This window comes from Nerophis lumbriciformis, linkage group LG27 (assembly GCF_033978685.3).
Source record: "Nerophis lumbriciformis linkage group LG27, RoL_Nlum_v2.1, whole genome shotgun sequence".
NCBI classification, from domain to species: Eukaryota; Metazoa; Chordata; class Actinopteri; order Syngnathiformes; family Syngnathidae; genus Nerophis; species Nerophis lumbriciformis.
The window spans coordinates 20,773,635-20,800,445 of record NC_084574.2 but is presented as its reverse complement, the minus strand read 5'-3'; the positions used below and the strand labels follow the sequence as shown (position 1 = coordinate 20,800,445).

The window sequence follows — 26,811 nt, the reverse complement described above, 5'->3', positions numbered from 1 at the left end:
ATTCACATCGACGTCCCACTGGGGTGAGTTTTCCTTGCCCGTATGTGGGCTTTGTACCGAGGATGTCGTTGTGGCTTGTGCAGCCCTTTGAGACACTTGTGATTTAGGGCTATATAAATAAAGATTGATTGATTGATTGATTGATAATATCATCAAAAGGTTCAGAGAATCTGGAGAAATCACTGCACGTAAGCGATAATATTACGGACCTTCGACCCCTCAGGCGGTACTGCATCAAAAAGTGACATCAGCGTATAAAGGATATCACCACATAGGCTCAGGAACACTTCCGAAAACAACTTTCAGTAACTACAGTTGGTCGCTACATCTGTAAGTGCAAGTTAAAACTCTGCTAAGCCAAGCGAAAACCATTTATCAACAACACCCAGAAACGCCGCCGGCTTCGCTGGGCCCGAGCCCATATAAGATGGATTGATGCAAAATGGAAAAGTGTTCTTTGACAAGTCCACATTTCAAATAGTTTTTGGAAACTGTGGACGTTGTGTCCTCCGGAACAAAGAGGAAAAGAACCATCCTGACTGTTCTAGGCGCAAAGTTAAAAAGCCAGCATCTGTGATGGTATGGGGGTGTATTAGTGCCCAAGACATGGGTAACTTACACATCTGTGAAGGCGCCATTAATGCTGAAAGGTACTTACAGGTTTTGGAGCAACATATGTTGCCATCCAAGCAACGTTATTATGGACACCCCTGCTTATTTCAGCAAGACAATACCAAGCCATGTGTTACAACAGCATGGCTTCATAGTAAAAGAGTGTGGGTACTAGACTGGCCTGCCTGTAGTCCAGACCTGTCTCCCATTGAAAATGCGTGGCGGATTATGGGGCCTAAAATACGGAGAACCCCAGACTGTTGAACAACTTAAGCTGTACATCAAGCAAGAATGAGAAAGAATTCCACCTGAAAAGCTTCAAAATGTGTCTCCTCAGTTCCCAAACGTTTACTGAATGTTGTTAAAAAGAAAGGCCATGTAACACAGTGGTAAAAATGCCCCTGTGCCAACTGCTGCCAATCAAATGGTGAATAAGATACTCTTTAGGGTTCATATGTTTGTAAATCTGACTGTGATGAAGTCAGTGCCTCACCAGCCATGAACCTCACCGCACGTCACTGATAATAATGCACTACATGTTACAGATGTATGGTAGGACCCCTTTAAAGAAGAACTGCACTTTTTTATTTTGCCTTTAGTTCACAATCATTATTAAAGACATGACGATGGATGTCATTTTTTAAAATTAATTAAATATAATAAATAAATGCAATCAAAAGTCCGCTTACAATGGAGTCTATGGGAGATGCTCAATTCTGCCTATAAAGCCCTTAAAACATCCAAACACATCCATTAGGGTTTTATGTACATATATATGTAATGTAGTAACCAGCATATTTATATTAATATTTGGTATTAACGAATTTTGATCGTTTTAAGCATACGTGGCACATTAAATTAAAAAACTCATCACAACCTTTGCTTTTTTTTTCTTCATCACTGATTATTACTCACTGCAGACTTCATAAGAGCCAACATATATAATCTTCTGTCATTAGGATGCCGACTGATAGGATGTTAATATATTCCCATTTAGATGAACAATGGCTTATAATCCTCGCCAAGAAATGGGGAGGACACCAAGCCTGGGCACTTACTGACTGACCTGGGCCTAGATGAGCACTAGATGGCGTCGGCGTCCAGGTATGTGCTGGTGTGGTCCATGTTTCCTCCCTTTGGCGCCTGGACCAGGACTGATTCTGTGAGGAAGTTGTGGATCATGTCTCTAAGATGTTTGATATCTTTGTGCAATTGGTCCTTTTCCGCTCATGCTCTGGAAAGATCTGTGAATTTCTGGAGAAGACATTCATCAGGCCTGCTCATAACCAGGGACGTGGTACCTCATTGGGCAACTGACCTCCTAGTCCTGAAGATATGATGGCGGCTGTCTTGCTCTTTGTGGGCGATCCATATCGCTGGGCTTTCTGACATGTGGACTGAACATCTTGACTGAAGTGGTTGCTTGTATCCGGCTCCAAGGACCAAAAATTGTAGTGACGACTATGACTGGTTTTAGTATGGATTAGCAATTATTTCAGGGTGTCAGGTAAGGACATCAATCACAAGTTCAGGTGAGTGCAGAAAATAATAGATTGTCCTAGTCCAGATTTGTAGTTTGAACTGTCTATTAAAGACATGCATGGGTTTTGTATGTGTGGTTTACCGTATTTTACAGACAAAGGCGCACTTAAAATCATTTCATTTTCTCAAAAATCGACAGTGAGCCTTATAACTCGGTGCGCCTAATGTATGGAATGATTCTGGTTGTGCTTAACGACCTTGAAGCAATTTTATTTGGTACATGGTGAAATGATACAAGAGATACGTGTAGACTACAATATGACGCCAGTAAACAACACCAAAACTTTAAATGTTCCATTGAAAATAAAGAACATTACACACAACACTCAAGAATCTGTCAAAATGTTTTAGTACGACTTTGAAGTTGCACCGCTTGATGGATTGTCGGCCCATTACGGCTACCATAGTCAGAGGTACAAGTATTACTATGGTGTGTGTATAAGGACCGCAAAATGGCACCCATTAGCAGACATATTATCTGCCGTTTTTGTTTCACAATATTATGCAAAAGCAACTTTTCTTACCTTCTGGTACCTGCTGAGATCTGCAAAAGTCCTGAAAATGTGCGCACCTCCGCCACTGTTGTCTGTGACGATACCGTAGTCGACAAACTTCTTCTTTTTCTCTATCTTCTTGTTATGGGACATTCATCCTTTGCTGTTGCCATTTCTAATATAAAAGAGCGTAAATTTCTAACTTATATCTCACCATGAAAGGGCTAAAACATAGTTGTGTAGTGAGTTTACATTATTCACCCAAGGAACTTTAGTTATTAGAAAGTTCAAGGGACACATTTCCGGCGTTGTTGTTGCACTAGTGAGCCACGGATGAGGAGATGCTGCTCCGTTATTGATTGAAGTAAAGTCTGAATGTCATTAAAACAGTTAGCTCCATCTTTTGACACTTCTTCCACTCCCGTCCTTGCACGCTACACCGCTACAACAAAGATGACGGGGAGAAGACGCCGTCGAAGGTGAGCCACGTAAATAAGACCGCCCACAAAACGGCGCATCCTGAAGCGACTGTCAGAAAGCAGCTTGAAGATGATCTGTAAAACATAATCTATGCAACATTTTGACCAAATAACCACCATCACATGTTATGTAGACCACAAGGAAGTGTTTTACATTTAGAAAAAAAATAAAAATAATATGACCCCTTTAATGCGCCTTATAATCCGGTGCGCCCTATGGTACATTTCGGACTGCCTTGTGCCGAGTGTGAAATTTGGTGGAGGAGGAATTATGGTCTGGGGTTGTTTTTCAGGAGTTGGGCTTGGCCCCTTAGTTCCAGTGAAAGGAAATTTGAATGCTCCAGGATACCAAAACATTTTGGACAATTCCATACTCCCAACCTTGTGTTTAACAGTTTGGAGCGGGCCCCTTCCTCTTCTAACATGACTGTGCACCAGTGCACAAAGCAAGGTCCATAAAGACATGAATGACAGAGTCTGGTGTGGATGAACTTGACTGGCCTGCACAGAGTCCTGACCTGAACCCGATAGAACACCTTTGGGATGAATTAGAACGGAGACTGAGAGCCAGGCCTTCTCGACCAACATCAGTGTGTGACCTCACCAATGCACTTTTGGAAGAATGGTGGAAAATTCCTATAAACACACTCCGCAACCTTGTGGACAGCCTTCCCAGAAGAGTTGAAGCTGTAATAGCTGCAAAAGAAGAGTGCGCAAGAATGATCTTATCACACCTATCCTCAGATCACTCCACTGGCTCCCTATTGCATCCCGGACCGAATTCAAGATTAACCTGCTAACACATCAATGCATCTACGGCGACGCCCCCTCCTACCTCAAGGACCTAGTTTCCCCTCAACCTCCTACCCTCAAACACCAACCTCCTCAAACCCATAATACAAACCTACAAACAATGGGCCGCCGGGCTTTCTGCTCGATCGCACCCGAACTCTGGAACGCTCTCCCCGACCATCTTAGAGCACCACAGTCGGTCGACCGTTTTAAGAAGGGACTAAAAACCCACCTTTTTAAGCACAGCTTTTATCTAATTTCTTTGGCTTCTTGTTTGCCTATCTGTTTTATCCACTGCTTTCATGTTTTGATTTCTATTTTCTTTATGTTTATATGTTTTATCTAGTGTTTTTCATGTTTTTATTTCTAATTTAATGTTCTATTATATATTCTAAATTTCTATTTAAAAAAAAAAAATACTTTGTAGCACTTTGAGATTTTAAGTGCGTTACAAATGTAATTCATCATTATTTTATTATAAAAGGTGGACCAACATCATATTGAACCCTATGGGTTAGGAATGGGTCGTGACAGACTACCGGGTGAGTCGCTTCGGTGCCTTGCTCATGGGATCGAGAGGCTGGGTCGGCGTGCGTGTATCGGAATGCCGAACGCAATCCAAAACGAACTGATACGTGATCAATTCATTGGCTTGGCAGATGCACTCGAACTCGCTATGGAGAGAGAGATCGCCACTGGGGCGGCACTTGAGACATTTTCCCGCCCAGTTTCGGCTGCATCGTTTACGCAGGGAGCGGAGCAAAGACCGGCGTGGGTGGAGGAACTTGTATGGGCGCTGCAGACCCGCCCAACCCAGTATGAGGAAAAGAAGGACAGACGAACGTGCACTGCTGTCTGCTGGGGGTGTGGACAACTTGGCTACATGCTGCGGCGCTGTCCAAATAGGAAGGACCAGCGGGGAAACGGGAGCCAGTTACCGGGAGCACCAACCCTCGAGTGACGAGACTGTTGTGTCTGTGGGCTGGACAGAAGTGGGGGACCCTTGTCATGTTTTCGTGCAGATTGGGGACGTGGCCTGCACAGCCCTGGTGGATACTGGATCTTCAGCCACGATTGTGAGACTGGACTGGAACCGTTTTAAAACCAAGTCTCACCAGATTAAAGACAGTGACTGGGGAAATAGCCCAGATAAAAGGCAGAGCAACGTTTATGTTCATAATCGGAGGCTTGTCAGCAACAATTTCCGCTTGGGTGGCGGATGTGAGCGACTCGTGTATACTTGGTCGAGACTTTTTGAAAGCCACAAGATGTGTAATAGACCCGGGGTCTGCGGTGCTCGTTCTGCCGAGTGGCTAGCGAGTAAAGCTGACCGCTCCCACTGAACGAACTGTGGCTGTGTCCGTCAACACCGCAGTCGCCAGTCCGACAACCCGGGAAGAGGCTGTCAGGCTCTCCATAGAGAGGGATGAGGCAATCAGAGAGCTTGCAGCCAAGAGGACACCATCCACCACGCAGCAGCCATCGGTAATGGGGGCAGAGTCCGCTCGCCCTGAAGAATCAAGTCCAAAGTGGGGGGCGACGTCATCTGGGCCGTCCACAACAGTAGCGCTAAACCAACAACGGCAAAGGGAGGACCGGACAGTAGTGGTCCGCTCCATCTGGGAAAAGAACTGCGTCGGCCTCGAAGGGGAGCAGCGCGCGTGGCTGTGGCACGTACTGTGGGACTTTAAGGACATTTTCGTCCTAAATGAAAATGAGGTGGGTCTCACCCATCTGGTTGAACACCACATCGACACTGGGGATGCGCGGCCAGTCAAGGTGTGCCCCCGTCGCCTTCCCATGATCCGGCAGGAGGCGGCTGATAAAGAGGTCCACGCCATGCTCGAGGCGGGGATCATAGAACCCTCTGACAGTCCGTGGGCGTCTGGCGTGGTCATGGTTCCAAGGAAGAACAGCACGAGGCCGCGGTTCTGTGTGGACTACAGGCCGCTGAATAAGGTGACAAAAAAGGATTGTTACCCACTCCCGCGGGTCGATGAGACGTTGGACCTGGTCTCGTAGTCCTCGTGGCTCGACCTGCACAGTGGATACTGGCAGGTCCCACTCACCCCTGAGTCACGACAGAAGACAGCGTTCTGCATCACCAGGGGCCACTGGAAATTCAAGGTCATGAGCTTAGGGCTCTGCAACGCACCAAGGACATTTGAGCGACTGATGGACACAGTGCTCGCTAACATCCCCAGGCAAGAGTGCTTGGTCTACTTGGACGATGTCCTCGTCCATGGATGGTCCTTTCAGTCAGCCCTTGACTCCTTGAGGCTGGCGCTGGAAAGGATTCCTGCAGCTGGACTGAAACTACACCCAGAGAAGTGCCATTTCATGCGGCGTGAGGTGGAGTTTCTGGGCCACAAGGTGGACGGGAGTGGCATCAGCACGCTGTAGGAGAAGATCAGCGCTATCAGAGACTGGCCAATTCCGAAGGACCAGAAGCAGCTAAAAAGCTTCTTGGGACTTGCCTCATATTATCGGCGTTTTGTGAAGGGATTTTCCTGCAGTGGCGCACCGTAGTTTAGCCTCCTTCAGAACAATCAGATGTTCGTATGGACGCCGGACTGTCAGGAAGCATTTTCTGGCTTCAAGAAGGCCCTCATGAATGCTCCTGTCCTCACCACTCCAGACCCAGCTAAGCCTTTTGTGATGGATACGGACGCCAGTAATGTTGGTATGGGCGCGGTGCTATCACAGGTGGGCCCAGTAGGTGAACGGGTGGTGGCTTACTTCAGCCGCACCTTCAACAAGAGTGAGCGGCGGTACTGTGTGACCAGATGTGAACTGTTAGCTGTTGTGTTGGCTGTGCGCCATTTCAAGTAGTACTTGTGTGGCGTGTCCTTCACCATCAGAACAGACCATGCAGCACTACAATGGCTGATGTTGTTTCGTGAACCAGAGGGTCAGGTGACGCGATGGCTGGAGGAGCTGCAGTCTTTCCACTTTAGAGTGTGTCATCGGGCTGGGGCGCAGCGCGCCAATGCAGACGCTCTCTCTCGGCGGCCGTGTGCTATTGATGGCTGTAGCTATTGTGACCGGCGAGACGTCAGGGAGAAGGAGCTGCGCGGAGATGAGACCGCTGCCTTCATGCTGCACTTTGGAGACGGTGGACCCTGCAGAATGGGCGGCCAGGCAGGGGGAAGACAGCGATCTCAAACCATTGCGGCAATGGGTCCAGAGTGGTAGGAGACCATACTGGGAAGGCGTGTTGGGGCTGTCAGTCGGCACCAAGGGCCTGCGGAGTATGTTTGGTGTGCTGCGCATCAGGGAAGACGTACTGCAGCGTGCGTGGAAGGAGCCGGCCATCGGGTAGGAGAGATGGCAGGTGGTGGTGCCGAAGACTCTGAGGGACGCAGTGCTGAAGGCGTGTCATGGGGGCACAGGCTCAGGTCATTTTGGCAGCACAAAGACGCTCCGTCAGTTGCGCCAAGGGTTCTACTGGGGTCAGCACCGGCGGGACGTGGAGGACTTTTGTCGGCGCTGTGATGAGTGCGCAGCCTACAAAGGACCCCAGAACCGGTCACACGCATCGCTTCAGCAGCAAGGGGTTGGAGCACCCATGGAGAGGGTAGCTGTGGACATTATGGGCCCTTTTCCCGTAACAGACAGAGGAAACAAGTATGTGCTTTGCGCGATGGATTATTTTACTAAGTGGCCGGAGGCGTACGCACTGCCGGACCAAAAAGCGGAGACAGTGGCTGATGCCTTACTGGAGGGCATGTTCAGTCGCTTTGGAACTGCAGATATCCTCCACAGCGACCAGGGCAGGAATTTTGAATCCAGGGTTTTTGCTGCCCTGTGTGAAAGACTGGACATGCAAAAGACACGCACGACTCTCTTGCAGCTGCAAAGTGATGGACTAGTGGAGCGGTTTAACCGCACCATGCAGCAGCAGCTAGCCATCCTCACCGCCAACCATCAGCATGATTGGGACCGACATATTCCACTAGTGCTGATGGCATACCGTTCCGCGGTTCAAAGTTCCACAAGCTGCACCCCTGCCCTGCTGATGTTGGGTCGGGAGATCCGGACACCTGCTGAGTTGGTGTTTGGGAGACCACCAGGCAGCATCGAGGATTGGCTGGGACTGGAGTAGGCTTGGAAGTAGCAGGATCGGATGGAAGCGGCACATTTCTTCGCACGAGACCAGTTGGGGAAGGCTGGTTTGAGGCAAAAGAGGAACCATGACGTGCGGAGCAAGGGCCGGGACTTTAGGACTGATGAGCTGGTCTGGGTGTACACGCCCAAAAGGAAAAAAGGACGTTGCCCCAAGTTGGACAGTCATCGGGCCGGTCCGTGTAGGGTGCTTGAGATGGTGGGAGAAGTAGTCTATAGAGTTGCAGTGCCCCTAAGGGCCGAAAGGTTGTCCTGCATAGAAACCGTTTGGCACCCTACAGGGGTTCCCCAGTTTGAGACGGCGCCTGCCTCACCAGATGGCAATGGACAGTTAGTGGATCAAGGTTCCCCATATATTCCACCATTGTTGTCCCTGTTCAGCCACTAGTGCCACGTGTTGATGGACCTGAGTCAGAACAGGGCCGGCCACAAAGACAGAGGCGTAGACCGCCGAGGTTCAGGGATTTACTTGTTGACCCCTCGGGGCGAGGGGCTTCATAAAGTGGGAGGCAGTGTAATATCTGTGATATTTGTATTAGTGTACTGTGTCTTTAAGGGTTTGGTGAACGCACATGCGCGAGTGAGTTGGCGGTAAGTGGGAGTGTGTGTGAGCGTGAGTTGTGGCTAACAGCAGCTGGTGTATGCATGTGCGCTACTTTTGAACTACCAACTAGTTACCGCTTGTTAATAAAGCGATTGAGCAGCGCATCCTGGTCTGTGTGACTCCTTACCCACTGCGGGGCATTACAATATATATAATTTATATGTATTTATTTATGAAAGAGACATTTTTTTTTACAAGTTAATACATGTGTAAAATGATAATACAAGCATGTTTAACACATATAGATTTGTTTCTTTCATGAAGACAAGAATATAAGTTGGTGTATTACCTGATTCTGATGACTTGCATTGATTGCAATCAGACAGTACTAATAATAACCTCCACATTTTCAAATGGAGGAGAAAAAAGTCCTCCTTTCTGTCCAATACCACATGAGAGTGGTTGGTTTTTGGCATATTATTAGTCCAGCTTCTATAATCCTTTTTATAGACTTAACAAGAAATACATTGGCGGCAAACTCCGTAGCTTGCTAGCTTTCTGAGACTCTTATTTTGCTAGAGCAGGCAGGATGAAGCAGCGCTTTTATTGTGAAGACAGGAACTGTGCAGTCGCGTCTTTAGAGTTTTGACGGCAGGTACGGCGCGAGAGTCTGTTGAAATAAAAAGTGATTCTCACCTTCCTGTCGGTCATTTTTTCTTAATACTGATCTGGCAGCAGCCAGCGTCATCTGACAGGACCCTCAGGTGCCGTGAATGTCAATTAAGTGACGAAAGTGACGTCTTATTGAAGATTGCTCATTTTTAGGTTTATTTTTTTTTAATGCTTGGCTGGCGATCGAATGACACACCCTCCACCATCGACCGGTAGCTCGCGATCGACGTAATGGGCACCCCTGCAAAATGAATACAATAATAAAATCATAATTACGTTGTTGTATTTTGTTTATTTCATCACCTGTTTGATAAACCGGACAAAGTGCACATTTCCCCTGTCACTATTTGAAGTCTAAAAATCTAAAACTTGATCATTCTTAGCAAAGGTCACATGCCGACGCATCCTTGTGTGTGGGTGTGTGTACTGTGGGGAGGCTAAATGATGGACGTCATTCCATTTAAGGGTGTGAAGAGTTGAGTGTGTGTAAAACAGTGTGTGACAGTAAAGTTATTCCCGTTTCTCTTCCACTCACCTCACTCAGACCAAGGCACACGAGCCCAACTAAAGACGAAACATTGCAAAAACAAAACATTAAAAAAAAAAATACCAAGCCAAACTAAGTGTGTGTTTGTGTGTGAGCGTGAACATGAATGCTCCTCAGTGCTCTTGAGGCTGTTAAGGTACCTGAGTGAGGTTTGGGAAGCAAGAGACACTAAACCAGCTAACTAAACACTTATGGCAATAAAAGCAAAACATAAAAAACAGACATGCAAAAGGAGAAAAGGGCACGGTGTGTGTGTGTGTGCGTACATTAGAGTTCATGTAGTGCTAAAACTAGCCTAAAAGTCCAGCGTATGAAGAGTCACATTATTGCATCTTACGTAACAGTAACACGCTGAGGAGCTCTTTACCTCGGGGGCTTGTTGCTATGCAGAGTAGGTTGGACGGCACTGAGGGGCCCCTGTGGGATCCAAGGAGGGTTACTGTCATTTCATTTGCATATCTAGTTTGGCTGTAAAAACAAAAAGCAGTTCTTGGAAAGAAGAAGAACAACAATGAGCTCCTTAGAAAGTCAATGGAGGGTCCTCACATTTTTATAAGATGACTCCAATGACTTCTTGTTCCATCCTTCCACTTGTCTTACAAAGTGTGACGGAGGTGTCTGCTGAAGGGATGCCGGCAGACAGGGTTGCTCGCTGATTGGTGAGTACCGCTTCTTTAAAATAGGACCTATCTAAATATACACACGCCTCAGCACTGCTAAGTCTACAATCATTAGCTTCATCATGATAATATTAATAATAATATAATTATGTATATATATTTATATATATATATGTCAGCAGCCGTGGCTGCAACATTCAGGGGCTAATGACATATGTACAACATGATTTACAAGGTGTCAAGTCAGAGTGTTGGTGAAGGAGGCGGGAGGAGAAGGTGTTATCTTAGCCTCTTCTCTGTGGAGTAGATGGACATGTAGTAGTCATTGCTGCCCACTGCCAGGTGCGGCTGCAAGCAGAGGACGGCAGCAGCAGTTAGCATCATCACATTTTATAACCATAATCACATTTCCTGCAAAATAAGCAGACTAGAACATGTGTTTTTGCTATGTCCACTAATATGGGTGTTTTAAAAAAAGCATGTTTTTAAATGTGTTTTGGTCCACAAAAATGTCGATTTTCTATTTTCAAAACACAACTTTTGAAAAATTATGGGCGAACGATTCAAAAAGTCTGTGAATAAAGTGAAACTAGAGGTGGGTCCAAACTCGGGATGTGTATTTTGACCTTTTTCACTTCCGTTACGATACCAACATTGGAGCCTTGAGTGTCAATCGATACCGATATTAATCCAAAACGATAGCAGCAGGAATCACATGACATACTTTTCTTATTTTGTAGTGTGGAATGTTAAAAAGGGTTTGACTAGGCCTACTCAGTGGCCTACTGGTTAGAGTGTCCGCCCTGAGATCGGTAGGCTGTCAGTTCAAACCCCGGCCGAGTCATGCCAAAGACTATAAAAATGTGACCCATTACCTCCCTGCTTGGCACTCAGCATCAGGGGTTGGAATTGGGGGTTCAATCACCAAAAATGATTCCCGGGCGCAGCACCGCTGCTGCTCACTGCTCCCCTCACTTCCCAGAGGGTGATCAAGGGGATGGGTCAAATGCAGAGGACACATTTCACCACACCTAGTGTGTGTGTGACAATCATTGGCACTTTAACTTTAACTTGATCGAGTGAAATTACCGTATTTTTCAGACTACCGTATTTTCCGCAATATAAGGCGCACCGGATTATAAGGCGCACCTTCAATGAATGCCATTGTTCATATATAAGGCGCACCAGATTATAAGGCGCACCTATGCATCCATTAGATGGAGCTGCGCTAAAGGGAATGTCAACAAAACAGTCAAATAGGTCAGTCAAACTTTATTAATAGATTACAAACCAGCGTTCTGACAACTCTGTTCACTCCCAAAATGAATAAACAGCTGTTTTGTTATTTCCCCCGAGGTAAAGTCAGTGACGTGGTGTTTTGTTTATCTTTTAACAACAGCAAGGTATAACATGTAGTGCAACATTTATATCACATAGTGGAGGGGAACTTTTCCCTGATTCAATAAACAGGTAAAAAACAGTCTGATACTGTTACGGTAAATCAAACGTTAGTGCAATCACAATATAGTAACACTGGAAATAGTGCAGAGCAATAACAATATATCAATAACTCAACGTTGCTCAAACGTTAATGTCACACAACACAACACAACACACACAATAACATGTAAAGCTCACTTTATGAAGTTATTCCTCATCCACGAATCCCACGAATTCTTCTTCTTCAGTGTCCGAATTAAACAGTTGGGCGGATACGGCATCCAACATGCCGTATCCGTCTCGTCGAAGTCGTCATTAATCAAGTCAGTGTTGCTGCTGCTCTATTCCCGTCTTCTACCGCGTGACTGATGGTTTTAAGTTTAAACTCTGCGTCGTAAGCGTGTCTCTTAATAGGAGCCATTTTGGGGTCTTTACATAAACAAACAAATGGAAATCAAAACGGCACGCCTTGCGCAGTCATATATCCCAGCATGCACTGCGCGCTTCTTCTTCTTCTACGGGGGCGACTGCTTACCGTAGAAGAAGAACTTCTTCTTCTACGGGTGAAAATTAAGTCGGCGGCTGCTTACCGCAGTTGCGATTGATTGATGGATTGAAACTTTTACCTGTTGGAGGCTCAATATTGATCCATATATAAGGCGCACCGGATTACAAGGCGCACTGTCAGCTTTTGACAAAATTGGAGGTTTTTAGGTGCGCCTTATAGTGCGGAAAATACGGTATAAGGCGCACTTAAAATCCTTTTCATTTTCTCAAAAATCGACAATGCGCCTTATAACCCGGTGCGCCTAATGTACTGAATCATTTTGGTTGTGCTTACTGACCTCAAAGCTATTTTATTTTTTTTACATGGTGAAATGATAAGTGTGACCAGTAGATGGCAGTCACACATAAGAGATACAAGAAGACTGCACTGTGACTCAAGTAAACACCAACATTTTTTATATACCTTCATAGATATTACAAAATAATACCAGTATACACTTTAATTCTATAAGATTGGTGTTTTCATACCTACCATTGTTTTTTGAGTCATTTCACTTGATCAAACCTTTTCTAACATTCCATTCATCCATTTTCTAACGCTTGTCCCTTTCAAGGTCGCGGGGATGCTGGAGCCTATAACAGCTGCACTTGGGCGGAAGGTACACTCTGGACAAGTTGTGTCTAACATTCCACATTACAAAAAAAAAGTTAGTACTATGGTATGGTATAACATTGGTATCAGTCAACACTCAAAGCACCAATATGAGGAGTGAAGAAGTTGTATCAGAACACCTGTAAAGATGACCTTACTAACTACAAAAAACAAAAACATGCATTATCTGCATCTGCCTAGAAACGTCAACATTTCAATCAACACAATTACTATTTCAATGACTGTAGTTTATGTCCTTCATGTGTTCTGTGTATACAGTCTGATTGATTAAGTGTCGATTACCGCAAGCAAGAGAAGATCTGACTTCCACTAAAATTCACAGTGGAGACCACTAAAGTGTCAGTGGTCTTCTACAAACCCCCACTGATTGAAAGCTAATGGAGGATGTCCTAAAACCGGCTTTATCTACTTCTTTCCAGTAAGAAATATATGTTTTATTTAGGATTATGTATTTTTCTAGCACCGATGATAAAAGTTTATGAGCACCATATTCACAAATAAGATGTGTGAGAGACACGTTACCCAGTGAGGATGGAAGGCTAAACAGCTGATGGCTCCGATCCGTTGTCCCATAAAACCATCGTAGTATTTGATGTTGCTGATCACGTCACCGCTGGCGTTATAGAGTGCGATGAACTGGTTCATCGACCCACTGTTGGTCAGACAGAAGATACGCACAGTCAGCAGAAAGTTTCACAACTTTACTTTGGAGGCAACTTGTGCACTGAAATGAAGTTTTCTAATTACATAATATTTACTGTAAATATACATGTATACACTCAACTTACCTCACTTACTGTACCTCTACCTAAGAGTATTTTGAGATAAGAGTTGTCTCTTGGCTAATTCTTATGCTTTAAGTTACCGTATTTTTCTGACTATAAGGCGCACTTAAAATCCTTTCATTTTCTCAAAACTCGACAGTGCGCCTTATAACCCGGTGCGCCTAATGTACGGAATAATTCTGGTTGTGCTTACCGACTTCAAAGCTATTTTATTTTGTACATGGTGTAATGATGAGTGTGACCAGTAGATGGCAGTCACACATAAGAGATATGTGTATACTGCAAGATGAGGCCAGTAAACAACACCACAACTTTAAATGTTCCATTGAGAATATAGAACATTACACACGGCACTCAAAAATCTGTCAAAATGTTTTCGTACCACTTTGGTAAGCTATGAAGCCGCACCGCTTGATGGATTGTACTGTGCTTCAACATACAAGTATTATTATGGTGTGTGTATAAGGACCGCAAAATGGAACAATTTAGCAGACATTATCTGGCGTTTTGTCTTGCAATATTATGCAAAAACAACTTTTCTTACCTTCTGGTACCTGCTGATCTGTATTTGGGATCTGCATAAGTCCTGAAAATGTGCACGCATCCGCCATTGTAATCCGTGCCAACACCATAGTCGATAAGCTTCTTCTTTTTCTCTATCTTCATGTTATGTGACATTCATCCTACGCTGTTGCCATTTCTAATATAAAGTAATGTAAAGTTCTTACTTATATCTGTCAGTAAACTCGCCATGAAAGCACTAAAACGTACCGGTGTAGTGAGTTTACATTATTCACCCAAGGAACTTTAGTTATTAAAGAGTTCCGGTCGGACGGTTTTTCACGGGACACATTTCTGGCGTTGTTGTTGCACTCGTGAGCCAAGGATGGGGAGATACTGCTCCGTTATTGATTGAAGTAAAGTCTGAATGTCATTAAAACAGTTAGCTCCATCTTTGACACTTCTACGCCTGTCCTTGCACGCTACACCGCTACAACAAAGATGACGGGGAGAAGACGCTGTCGAAGGTGAGCCACGTAAATAAGACCGCCCACAAAACGGCGCATCCTGAAGCGACGGTCAGAAAGATGATCTGTAAAACATAATCTATGCAACATTTTGACCAAAGAACCACCATCATATGTTATGTAGACCACAAGGAAGTGTTTTACATTTAGAAAAAAATTATAATAATATGACTCCTTTAATGCGCTTTTAAATCCGGTGCGCCGAATATATGAAAAAACATAAAAAAATAGATAATTTATCGGCAGTGTGCTTTATAATCCGGTGCGCCCTATGGTCCGGAAAATAAGGTACAAACAAACATTTGAGTTAAAAACATCACGGCCGTTAGTATTGAAGTCACAGTAAAGAGCGTAAGATCTGCCATAAACATCTGGTCTTACTCGCTAGCACTATCTTATAGATCAGTGGTTCTTAACCTGGGTATGATCGAACCCTAGGGGTTCGGTGAGTCGGCCTCAGGGGTTCGGCGGAGGTAAAGACACACCCGACTCATCGTGTCGATAAAAACTTCTCCCTATCGGCGTATTACGGATACGGCAACAGCTGACTGATTTGCAGGTGTGTAATTTGTTGTGAGTTTATGCACTGTGTTGGTTTTGTTCTTTGAACAAGGTGATGTTCATGCACGGTTCATTTTGTGCACCAGTAAAAAAACATGGTAACACTTTAGTATGGGGAACATATACACCATTAATTAGTTGCTTATTAACATGCAAATTAGTAACATATTGGCTCTTAACTAGTCATTACTAAGTACTTATTAATGCCTTATTCGGCAGGGCCTTATTATAACCCTAACCCGAACCCGAACCCTAACCAAATAACTCTAAATTAAGTCTTTGTTACTTAGAATATGTTCCCCATACTAAAGTGTTACCAAAAACATATAACTTTGTCTTGAATTTGAAAAAAAACAACATTTTATTTTTCACTAAAGAAGGGTTTGGTGAATGCGCGTATGAAACTGCTGGGGTTCGGTACCTCCAACAAGGTTAAGAACCACTGTTATAAATAGAGACATACATAACTTTGTTTTCCGACCATGGGAAGGAAGAAAGAGTGTGAAGACTATTTCTGAGAAGACTAAGTGGAAGACATTCTTTGAAATAAAGAAATGTGACTGATTGTGTAGTCGCATCACTGCTAGTCTGCACCATACTGAAGCACAAAGACTGCGTTCCTATACACTAAATTACTCTAATTTCTTAAATAGTTCTGTTTTATGCATTTTCACAGCAAGCGTCCATGCACACTTTCTAATGCCACTATTGGTCAGATGCTGTGTGCCTCCCATAAACTAGGGGGCGCTTATTTCCTTTTTGCGCGGATTAATGTATTGCTTTTCCGGTCCACTAATGACGTTGCACCAAAACAAAGCATCTTAAAAGTCCACAGCACAGCTCTTGTCGTACCTGCTGTCCGCTGTAATATTGGCACTGATGACAAATATTACGTCTCTAATGTTAAATAGCAGACAGCATCATGAATTTACCATGAATTGATTAACGTGGACCCCGACTTAAACAAGTTGAAAAACTTATTGGGGTGTTACCATTTACTGGTCAATTGTACGGAATATGTACTGTACTGTGCAATCTAATAATAAAAGTCTCAATCAATCAATCAAATAATCCTCTTAGATTGCGCTACCAGCATGACAATATCCATCCATCCATCCATTTTCTACCGCTTGTCCCTTTCGGGGTCGCCGGGGGTGCTGAAGCCTATCTCAGCTGCATTCGGGGGGAAAATACTACACAATTCTAGGAGCGTTTGCGGGTCCGAAGCAAAGAAAGAGAGTTGTGACCTAGAAGACCGTTGTTGTTCCAGATGAAGGTTGCTGTGTACAAGCTTGCCAGTTGTGTGGAATTATTGTTAGTTTGGAGGGCACACATGAAGAGGTTTGTGTACATTTTCTTCTACGTCTTGTAACATACCTGCTGGCTGCTTCATTCTCTTCCTACCTCATTCATATTTTGTTCCTTTGGGAGTCTGAATTAAGATGGCATTTTCAATTTTCTTAACGACCTTCTTAAATAAATGTCCGTTTCTTTCTTCCTTTCATCAACCTATGGTGGTTTATTTTTATTATTTCTTTTTTTTAATTTATTGTTACCTTTTGAAATTTAAAAGTAGTTTAAACAATGTTTTTTCCCTTAATAAATTAGTGTTAATCTGTGAGTGAGATGTACTATAAATGTCCTTAGTGTATCGACTTTATTCATAAAATAACTGGCCTAATAATTTGCAATGTCTGCAGAATTTGTTAAGATAATCAACATCATTGAAGGCCATTTCTTCCAATTAAATCACTGATCTTTGTTTTTGTTGCTAAATTAATTTGCATTGTATAATGTCTTTTATGCTACACCATAAAAAGTGTTTATAATGTAAGTATTTTATTTATTACACATAAGCTCTTTTATTTATTTTTTTTTTTTTTGTCCTGTTCAGCGTAAGCTCTTTTATTGTATTGTGCATCTTAGTTGTAGTTTTACCGTATTTACCGGACCATAGGGCGCAACGGATTATAAAGCGTACTGCCGATAAATGGTCTATTATTTTTTATCTTTTTTCATATATTTAGGCGCACCGGATTATAAGGCGCATTAAAGGAGTCATATTATTATAATTTTTTCTAAATGTAAAACACTTCCTTGTGGTCTACATAACATGTGATGGTGGTTCTTTGGTCAAAATGTTGCATAGATGATGTTTTACAGATCATCTTCAAGTCGCTTTCTGACAGTTGCTTCAGGATGCGCCGTTTTGTGGGCGGTCTTATTTACGTGGCTCACCTTTGACAGCGTCTTCTCCCCGTCATCTTTGTTGTAGCGGTGTAGCGTGCAAGGACGGGAGTGGAAGAAGTGTCAAAAGATGGAGCCAACTGTTTTAATGATATTCAGACTTTACTTCAACCAATAACGGAGCAGCATCTCCTCATCCGGAAACAACAACACCAGAAATATGACTTATGAAAAACCGTCCAACCGGGACTCTCTAATAACTAAAGTTCCTTGGGTGAATAATGTCAACTCACTACACCGGTATGTTTTAGCGCTTTCATGGCGAGTTTACTCACAGATATAAATAAGAACTTTACACCACTTTATATTTGAAATGGCACTAAAACATTTACTACTAAAACATTTTGATAGATTTTTGAGCGCCGTGTGTAATGTTCTATATTTTCAATGGAACATTTCAAATGTTGGTGTTGTTTACTTGAGACTTACCGTATTTCCTCGAATTGCCGCCGGGTATATATTATCCACATGCCTCGTTTTACCGCCGGGTCAAACTCGCTTCGCAAAATAATTAGCGCGTGCTTAGAATTACTGCCGGGTCAAACTTGTTTAGCAGAATAATTAGCATATGCCTCGTTTTACCGCCGAATCAAACTCGTCACGTCACGAGTGACACTTCAGCTTTCAAGGCATCATTTTCCAAAATGGAGGAGGCTAATTTCAATAATTTAAAATCGCATAAAGGGAAGATAAAGAGCTATTCAGTAGGATTTAAGATCCAAGCTATAGAATATGCTAAAAAGAACAGTAAGGAGGGAACTGCTAAGTTTATTACCTTCTAAACACATTTGTCAGTCTCATCTCGTGGCCAATACTACTGTAGTATTGTTATTTAAATGCTTGAAATGCTTAATTTATGAAAAAAAAAAGATAAAATACGCTTTAAATAACAATATCAATATTGTGTTATATAATTGCAATTCTTATTATTATTGTGTTAGTTTGTAGTGGTGGAGAGCTGACTTTTTGTTGTTGGAGTTGCGTCTTTCAAAGTGCTTTATTTTGAAAAAATGTTTTATTAATATAGCTGTGTATGTCAAATACGAGTCATTAAATGACTCCCGCCTCATGATGGTAGAGGGCGCTAGTGATCCCAGGGATCATTCTTGCGACTACTCGGCTGCAGAAGAAGTGACAACAACAGTTTTCTAAACTGGACTTTCAATCGAAGCAGGGGGTAATAATTAAAGGAAGATCTCCATCGAGACAGAGAGACTTTTAAAACTGAAGAAAGATAAGGAAGACTTCTATAAACAAGTTATCGATGCTTTTGTTCAGAAGGAGCGGCGCAAGGACTTCATTTATAAGTAAAGGTAAGACCATAATAAGGTTTTTTTAATTAAATGTGATTTCATGATGGTATCCTTACATCACACTCAAATTTACATCACACTAAATTTACCGCATGCCTTTGGTAAGCGCCGGAGTGAGAAGAGGTTTTAAATTAATTAGCACATGCTTAAATTTACCGCATGCCTTTGGTAAGCGCCGGAGTGAGAAGAGGTTTTAAATTAATTAGCGCATGCTTAAATTTACCGCATGCCTTTGGTAAGCGCCGGAGTGAGAAGAGGTTTTAAATTAATTACCACCCCGGCGCTAATTAAAAAAAATACGGTATCTCTTATGTTTGACTGCCATCTACTGGTCACGCTTATCATTACACCATGTACCAAACAAAATAGCATAGCGTCCTGGAAGAGTTGGTACTGCAGGGAATTCTGGGTATTTCTTCTGTTGTGTTTATGTTGTGTTGCGGTGCGGTGGAAATATTCTCCCGAAATGTGTTTGTCATTGTTGTTAAGTGTGGTTTCACAATATGGCACGGGTTTATGACAGTTTTGGCGTTGTTTATACGGCCACCCTTAGTGTGACATGTATGGCTGTTGACTAAGAATGCCCTTCATTCACTTGTCACTTGTATAAGGGGTGTTCAAAATCAATTTGATCATTAAAATTTGCAATGATCATACAAAGTGACATCATCTCTTGACATCTTCAATTTAAGAACATTGCCACCCCTATCCAACACCACAAAAGCATTGAGGTGGGTAAGCTCAACCAAACTTATTCTTTACATTAGGCGCACAAGGTAATGAGGCACACTATCAAGTTTTTAAAAAACTATTTTAAGTGCACCTTATAGTCCGGAAAATACAGTAATTATCAAATGTGGATAGGTTGAAATTGTCTTTTAAAATCACTAATGCAAATCAGTAACATGAACAGCTGAACCTCAATTTACGAACACCTCAAACTTTTGAGTTTATGCAAACATGCCTCAGTATGCAAATGCTTCATTCATTCATTTTGTGTTCCACTACAAGCCATTTTGTGCCTGTTAGTATAGAAGTCATTGTGTAAACCTTCACTAAAATAATGGACTTTTGTCGAGGCTAGAACCCACAACTCATATTTACATGGTTTCTTATGGAGAACGCTGCTTCACAATACGCACTTTTCGGTTTACAAACTCTGTTCAAAATAGGTTCGCAAGTCAAAGTTGCATTTATGGCAAATCCAATGTCAATTAGCATCAAGCTAGCATATTTTGGAAAGGTGGAGCCTTCCTTTATGTTTTCTATCAGGCAAACTTGCTTTGTTGGCACTGAAAATGGCAACATTACCCTGAGTAGGTTTGGCTGAGTCCGCTCTGAGAGCTGCTAGAGTGCATGTTTCCTCGCCAAGTGTTTGAACCAGTGTTTAGTCTGTAACCGACTGTGACTTCAGTAGCAACTAAGGCGTTGAAATACGGCGCCAGTTGATTTGACGTACAAAACCCCAAACCAGTGAAGTTGGCACATTGTGTAACTCATAAATAAAAACAGAATACAATGATTTGCAAATTATTTTCAATTTACATTCAATTGAATAGACTGCAAAGACAAGATATTTAATGTTCGAACTGAGAAAACGAAATATTTTTTTTGCAAATAATCATTAACTTAGAATTTAATGGCAGCAACACATTGCAAACAAGTTGGCACAGGGGCATGTTCACCACTGTGTTACATAGCCTTTCCTTTTAACAACCCTCAGTAAACGTTTGGGAACTGAGGAGACCAATTTTTGAAGCTTTTCAGGTGGAATTCTTTCCCATTCTTGCTTGATGTACAGCTTAAGTTGTTCAACAGTCCGGGGTCTCTGTTGTGGTATTTTAGGCTTCATACTGCGCCACACATTTTCAATGGGAGACAGGTCTAGACTACAGGCAGGCCAGTCTAGTACCCGCACTCTTTTACTATGAAGCCACGCTGTTGTAACACGTGCAGAATGTGGCTTGGCATTGTCTTGCTGAAATAAGCAGGGGCGTCCATGAAAAAGACATTGCTGGGATGGCAACATATGTTGCTCCAAAACCTGTAAGTATCTTTCAGCATTAATGGTGCCTTCACAGATGTGTAAGTTACCCATACCTTGGGCACTAATACACCCCCATACCATCACAGCTGCTGGCATTCAATGTTGGTTTTCTGCCTTACCGCTTACGTGCAGTGATTTCTCCAGATTCTCTGAACCTTTTGATGATATTACATACCGTAGATGGTGGAATACCTAAATTCCTTACAATAGCTGGTTGAGAAATGTTCTTAAACTGTTGGACAATTTACTCACGCATTTGTTTACAAAGTGGTGACCCTTGCTCCATCCTTGTTTGTGAATGACTGAGCTGCTTTTATACCCAATCATGGCACCCACCTGTTCCCAATTAGCCTGTTCACCTGTGGGATGTTCCAAATAAATGTTTGATGAGCATTCCTCAACTTTTTCAGTCTTTTTTGCCACTTGTGCCAGCTTTTTTGAAACATGATGCAGGCATCAAATTCCAAATGAGCTAACATTTGCAAAAAATAACAAAGTTTTCCAGTTCGAACGTTAAGTATCTTGCCTTTGCAGTCTATTCAATTGAATATAAGTTGAAAAGGATTTGCAAATCATTGTATTCAGTTTTTATTTACCATTTACACAACGTGCCAACTTCACTGGTTTTGGGTTTTGTACATCAATACCCAGTACTGTTGATGAAATTTGGTTGGTATCACTTAAAGTACTCATCCCTTAATGACGAGTGTGCATCTTTTTGTCATCAGGTTGCAGAAATAAAATGTTTTCTCCATCGTGACTTTTACAGCCTGTGTCATGTGTATGATGAAAGTGTGTGCCATCATCATTCTTGATGGTTGAACAATAAACTACTGGGAAAAGATCAAAAGGTGAATTAGACCCACTGAATCCCCACTGGCCAAACAAAAACCTCCCCATGCGTCACTGATGACTCGCTAGTTTCACTCACTCACTCACTCACTCACCAAGCAAACAGGTTGGCCTGTGGATGGATGTCCAGCGCCGTCAACCCTTTCACCGTCTGCAGCACATTGACAGAGTCCGGTGTGCGGGGTTCAAAGAATCGGACGTCTCCATTGACACTAGCAGAGGAAGGTAAAAGGTCGGCACACAACATAAAAGTCTTCTACAAGCAAAGGAAGAGAAGCACACCTGACGCTGATTATATGGCCGTTTGTGTCCTTTTGGAGGTGAGCTTTGACCACCCAGGCGCTGTGTTCCCTGTAGGTCATGATGCGACTATGGACACACAAACAGGTGTGCTAGGGTTTTAGTGGTGACCCATAAAAAGCAGTCAATGAACTTCATCCAAGTGAACACATATTCATTGTTGGGTATTACAAAATCACACTGACTACACATACATTGACTATACTGCGAAAAAAGGAAGTTAGAACATTCAACAATATACAGTCGTGGTCAAAAGTTTACATACACTTGTAAAGAACATAATGTCATGTCTGTCTTGAGTTTCCAATCATTTCTACAAGTCTTATTTTTCTGTGATAAAAATTTTGTAACAAAAAACATTCATGAAGTTTGTGTTTTTTATGAATTTATTACGGGTGTATTGAAAATGTGACCAAATCTCAATTTTTGTTTCATCTGACCGCAGAACTTTCCTCCAGAAGGTCTTATCTTTGTCCATGTCATGTCAGATGAAACGAAAATTGAGCTGTCTGGCCACAATACCCAGCAATATGTTTGGAGGAGAAAAGGTGAGGCCTTTAATCCCATCAAGCATGGTGGTGGTAGTATTATGCTCTGGGCCTGTTTTGCTGCCAATGGAACTGGTGCTTTACGGAGAGGAAATGGGACAATGAAAAAGGAGGATTACCTCCAAATTCTTCAGGACAAAAGTGGTAAAGGAATGGCTAAATCAGGCTAGAATTACGGTTTCAGAATGGCCTTCCCAAAGTCCCAAAGTGGACAATGCTGAAGAAACAAGTCCATGTCAGAAAACCAACAAATTTAGCTGAACTGCACCAATTTTGTCAAGAGGAGTGGTCAAAAATTCAACCAGAAGCTTGTGGATGGCTACCAAAAGCGCCTTATTGCAGTGAAACTTGCCAAGGGACATGTAAGCAAATATGAACATTGCTGTATGTATACTTTTGACCCAGCAGATTTGCTCACATTTTCAGTAGACCCATAATAAATTCATAAAAGAACCAAACTTCATGAATGTTTTTTGTGACCAACAAGTATGTGCTCAAAAAAACAAGAGTTGTAGAAATGATTGGAAACTCAAGACAGACATGACATTATGTTCTTTACAAGTGTATGTAAACTTTTGACCACGACTGTAAAATATGTTATAATGCAAACATTACATTCCTGATACATAACAGAAACATTGAACAATAATTTTAAACAAAATAACAGTCTAGTCACATCTGCGAGGCTGTAGTAAGAACATGAAACCAAGGGAGGCAAAATAAACCATTTTAAAGGTGAGACGTGAAAGTAAACAAGGTTATGTAAAAAGTACTGTGGACTTCTAAAGAATGGAATACAAGTACAAAGTAAATCTTAACACATTTCCAAGTGTTGCTGACATGTGGTTTAAAGCATTAGCAAATATATTGACTTCATAGACCAGTGTTTTTCAACCACTGTGCCGCGGCACACTAGTGTGCCGTGAGATACAGTCTGGTGTGCCGTGAAAGATGTTCTAATTTCACATATTTGGGTTAAAATCATTTTTTGCAAACCAGTAATTATAGTCTGCAAATTATGTGTTGCTGTTGTTGAGTGTCGGTGCTGTCTATAGAGTTCGGCAGAGTAACCGTGTAATACTCTTCCATTTCAGTAGGTGGCAGCCGGTAGCTAATTGCTTTGTAAATGCAGAGAGGTGTCAGAAAGGTGTCTTATGCTTGAACCAAAAATAAACAAAAGGTGAGTGCCCTTAAGAAAAGGAATTGAAGCTTAGGGAAGGCTGTGCAGAACGAAACTAAAACTGAACTGGCTACAAAGTAAACAAAAAAAGAATGTTGGACGACAGCAAAAACTTACTGTGGAGCAAAGACGGCATCCACAATGTACATCCGAACATGACATGACAATCAACAATGTCCCCACAAAGAAGAGTAAAAACAACTGAAATATTCTTGATTGCTAAAACAAAGTAGATGCGGGAAATAAGACATGAAACTGCTACAGGAAAATACCAAAAAAAGAGAAAAAGCCAGCAAAATAGGAGCGCAAGACAAGAACTAAAACACGACTCACAGGAAAACAGCAAAAAACTCAAAATAAGTCATGGCATGATGTGACAGTACACCTACTTTGCGAGAAGAGCTACCGGTATATTGATGCATGGTTGGTTATTGTTTGAAGTCATATCCAACAATTGAAGTCATATCCAACAATTGCGACAATAACTTTTAACTGTCAACTAAGTTTATGATTTCTGCTAGTAGTGTGCCTCTGGATTTTTGCAACGCAAAAAATGTGCCGTGGCTCAAAAACAGTTGAAAAACATTGTCATAGACAACATTGCCGGTATGAAGTGTAATGGCTTTGTCCAAACACCAGGTGGCGGTGTGGGACCAGAAGAGAATAGCAAGCTCCAGGGGGGACATTAACAGCACTCTATGTAAATATAGATTCAAGGTTCCTGAAAGTATCTTAAAAAAAGAGAAAGCAATTAAAAAGAGCATGGCAATGAAGCTATAAAGGAACAAGAAGTGAGTGAGAACATCCTCCAATGTTAGATTACCATTCATTGGGACCCATTCTCCTGTCAAAGACCCGCACAGACCCGTCACCCAAACCGGCGACAATGAGGGAACGCTGGGAGTCACATGACAGGCTGGTCACACAGCTGTCTGCTCCCGTCGGGATGTCCTGATTCACATACACATACATAGTACAGTGTCACCATACAGCTGTTGCGGGATAATCAATTAATTGTTGTGACTTGAACACATGAAGGAGACAGTGAATAGGAAACAGCAACAATATCGATATTTAAAGTTGGTGTTTTTACATTTTTGCATGACCGGTGTTCGTCATGCATCTATGCGGTAAACAAATGCAGCACAGCCCAGCCTTTAGCAGTCATGACCAATGTTCCCTCTAATTTTTCATGTGTGTGAGCAAACGCACAAACACCCTGAGCATTCAGTGGAATACAGACGTGCACACTGTGGTCATACCAGCAGCACTTTTGTCTCAAACCTGACATGACAATTTAAATGTCTTATTATTATAATCAAGTGACTAGTCAATTTCAACAGATTATTTTCTAATATATGTGATTTGGCCCACTTAGATATTTTTTTAATCAGCTATGCACTATAGTATTTTATGCCTGGGTGGGGGTCCTGCTTTAGAAAGATTGTGTACCCCTTTCAGAGATCACATTTAGTTCCCCTTAAAACATTCACATGTTGCATGAGATGAAGTGTTTATTAACTTTCTGTCCGTAAAATAAATATTTTTATTAGCAATTATGTAGTTCTGTAACATCCAAAAAATAACATTCTTAACAAATGACAGTAGAATAAGCACACTGATTGAGGAGTCATAGTAAAACGATCTGAAATTTACACTTTACGTGGAGTGTTGGAGTTGTCCAACTTTTTGTGTGGCCATAAACGCACCAGTGGCTAATTGCCATAGTGCAGTGCTTCTCAAATGGGGGTACGCGTACCCCTGGGGTACTTGAAGGTATGCCAAGGGGTACGTGAGATTTTTTTTAAATATCCTAAAAATAGCAACATTTCAAAAATCCTTTATAAATACATTTATTGAATAATACTTCAACAAAATATGAATGTAAGTTCATAAACTCAGTGAAGCACAAGCTCAGGTTTCTCACTAAAATGTCTTTCAAAAAGAACTGTGAAAAGAAATGCAACAATGCAATATTCAGTGTTGACAGCTAGATTTTTTTGTGGACAAGTTCCATAAATATTGATGTTAAAGATTTCTTTTTTTGTGAAGAAATGTTTAGAATTAAGTTCATGAATCCAGATGGATCTCTATTACAATCCCCAAAGAGGGCACTTTAAGTTCTATGTGTAGAAATCTTTATTTATAATTGAATCACTTGTTTATTTTTCAACAAGTTTTTAGTTATTTTTATATCTTTTTTTCCAAATAGTTCAAGAAAGACCACTACTAATGAGCAATATTTTGCACTGTTATACAATTTAATAAATCAGAAACTGATGACATAGTGCTGTATTTTACTTCTTTATCTCTTTTTTTCAACCAAAAATGCTTTGCTCTGATTAGGGGGTACTTGAATTAAAAAAATGTTCACAGGGGGTACATCACTGAAAAAAGGTTGAGAACCACTGCCATAGTGTATGTGTTGGTGCAGGTGAGAGAGAGAGAGAGCAAGCGGCTGCTGTTGATATAACAGATGACAAAGAGTTGCTTTTGGCTTGGTTTGTACGGTAGACAACGACCAGTTTTGCTAGATAAAAGTATTTTACACATTGTTTTGGTGTGGTTATGGCCGACAAACAATTTTGCTAAATAAAGGGACCGATGGAATTCCTGTCCTCCTAATATTTAAGTGTTTAAGTGTTGAAAAACATGGTTTTATCTGTTGTGGCCGCCTTTCGTCACCTGTTACTCACAGTTGCATTGCAAAATCATACAAAACAAACTATTTGTTTATTTTGTTTAGAGTGGGATTTGATCTTTTGCGCGGCATAGATTTGCTGTGCGCAGAGGACGTGTGAGCAGTGCGCAATTGTTCAGGTGCGCGCCTTAGAGGGAACGTTGGTCATGACTAGCAATGGTGCCAAGGAGAAGCCAGAGCTAGAAAATCATCTTCTGTGGTC

The 26,811-nt window shown here is 42.2% G+C and overlaps 1 protein-coding gene across 6 annotated transcripts in view; it reads right to left on the bottom strand.

The window, feature by feature from the left end:
• Positions 1–9,532: 9,532 nt before the first annotated feature.
• The window catches only part of rptor (regulatory associated protein of MTOR, complex 1), a 442,693-nt gene continuing 425,414 nt past the window's right edge, over positions 9,533–26,811 (bottom strand). For 4 of the 6 annotated variants that reach the window (XM_061988411.1, XM_061988413.1, XM_061988412.1 and 1 more), the window contains 5 exons: positions 24,732–24,859; positions 22,163–22,249; positions 21,976–22,092; positions 13,570–13,699; positions 9,533–10,775 (listed from right to left, as the gene is read on the bottom strand). In XM_061988411.1, the coding sequence (XP_061844395.1) occupies positions 10,707–10,775; positions 13,570–13,699; positions 21,976–22,092; positions 22,163–22,249; positions 24,732–24,859 (531 nt within the window). In that variant the 3' untranslated portion in view covers positions 9,533–10,706. The remainder of the gene's footprint in view (positions 10,776–13,569; positions 13,700–21,975; positions 22,093–22,162; positions 22,250–24,731; positions 24,860–26,811) is intronic. The other 2 variants (XR_009818028.1, XR_009818029.1) reach the window with 2 other exon arrangements.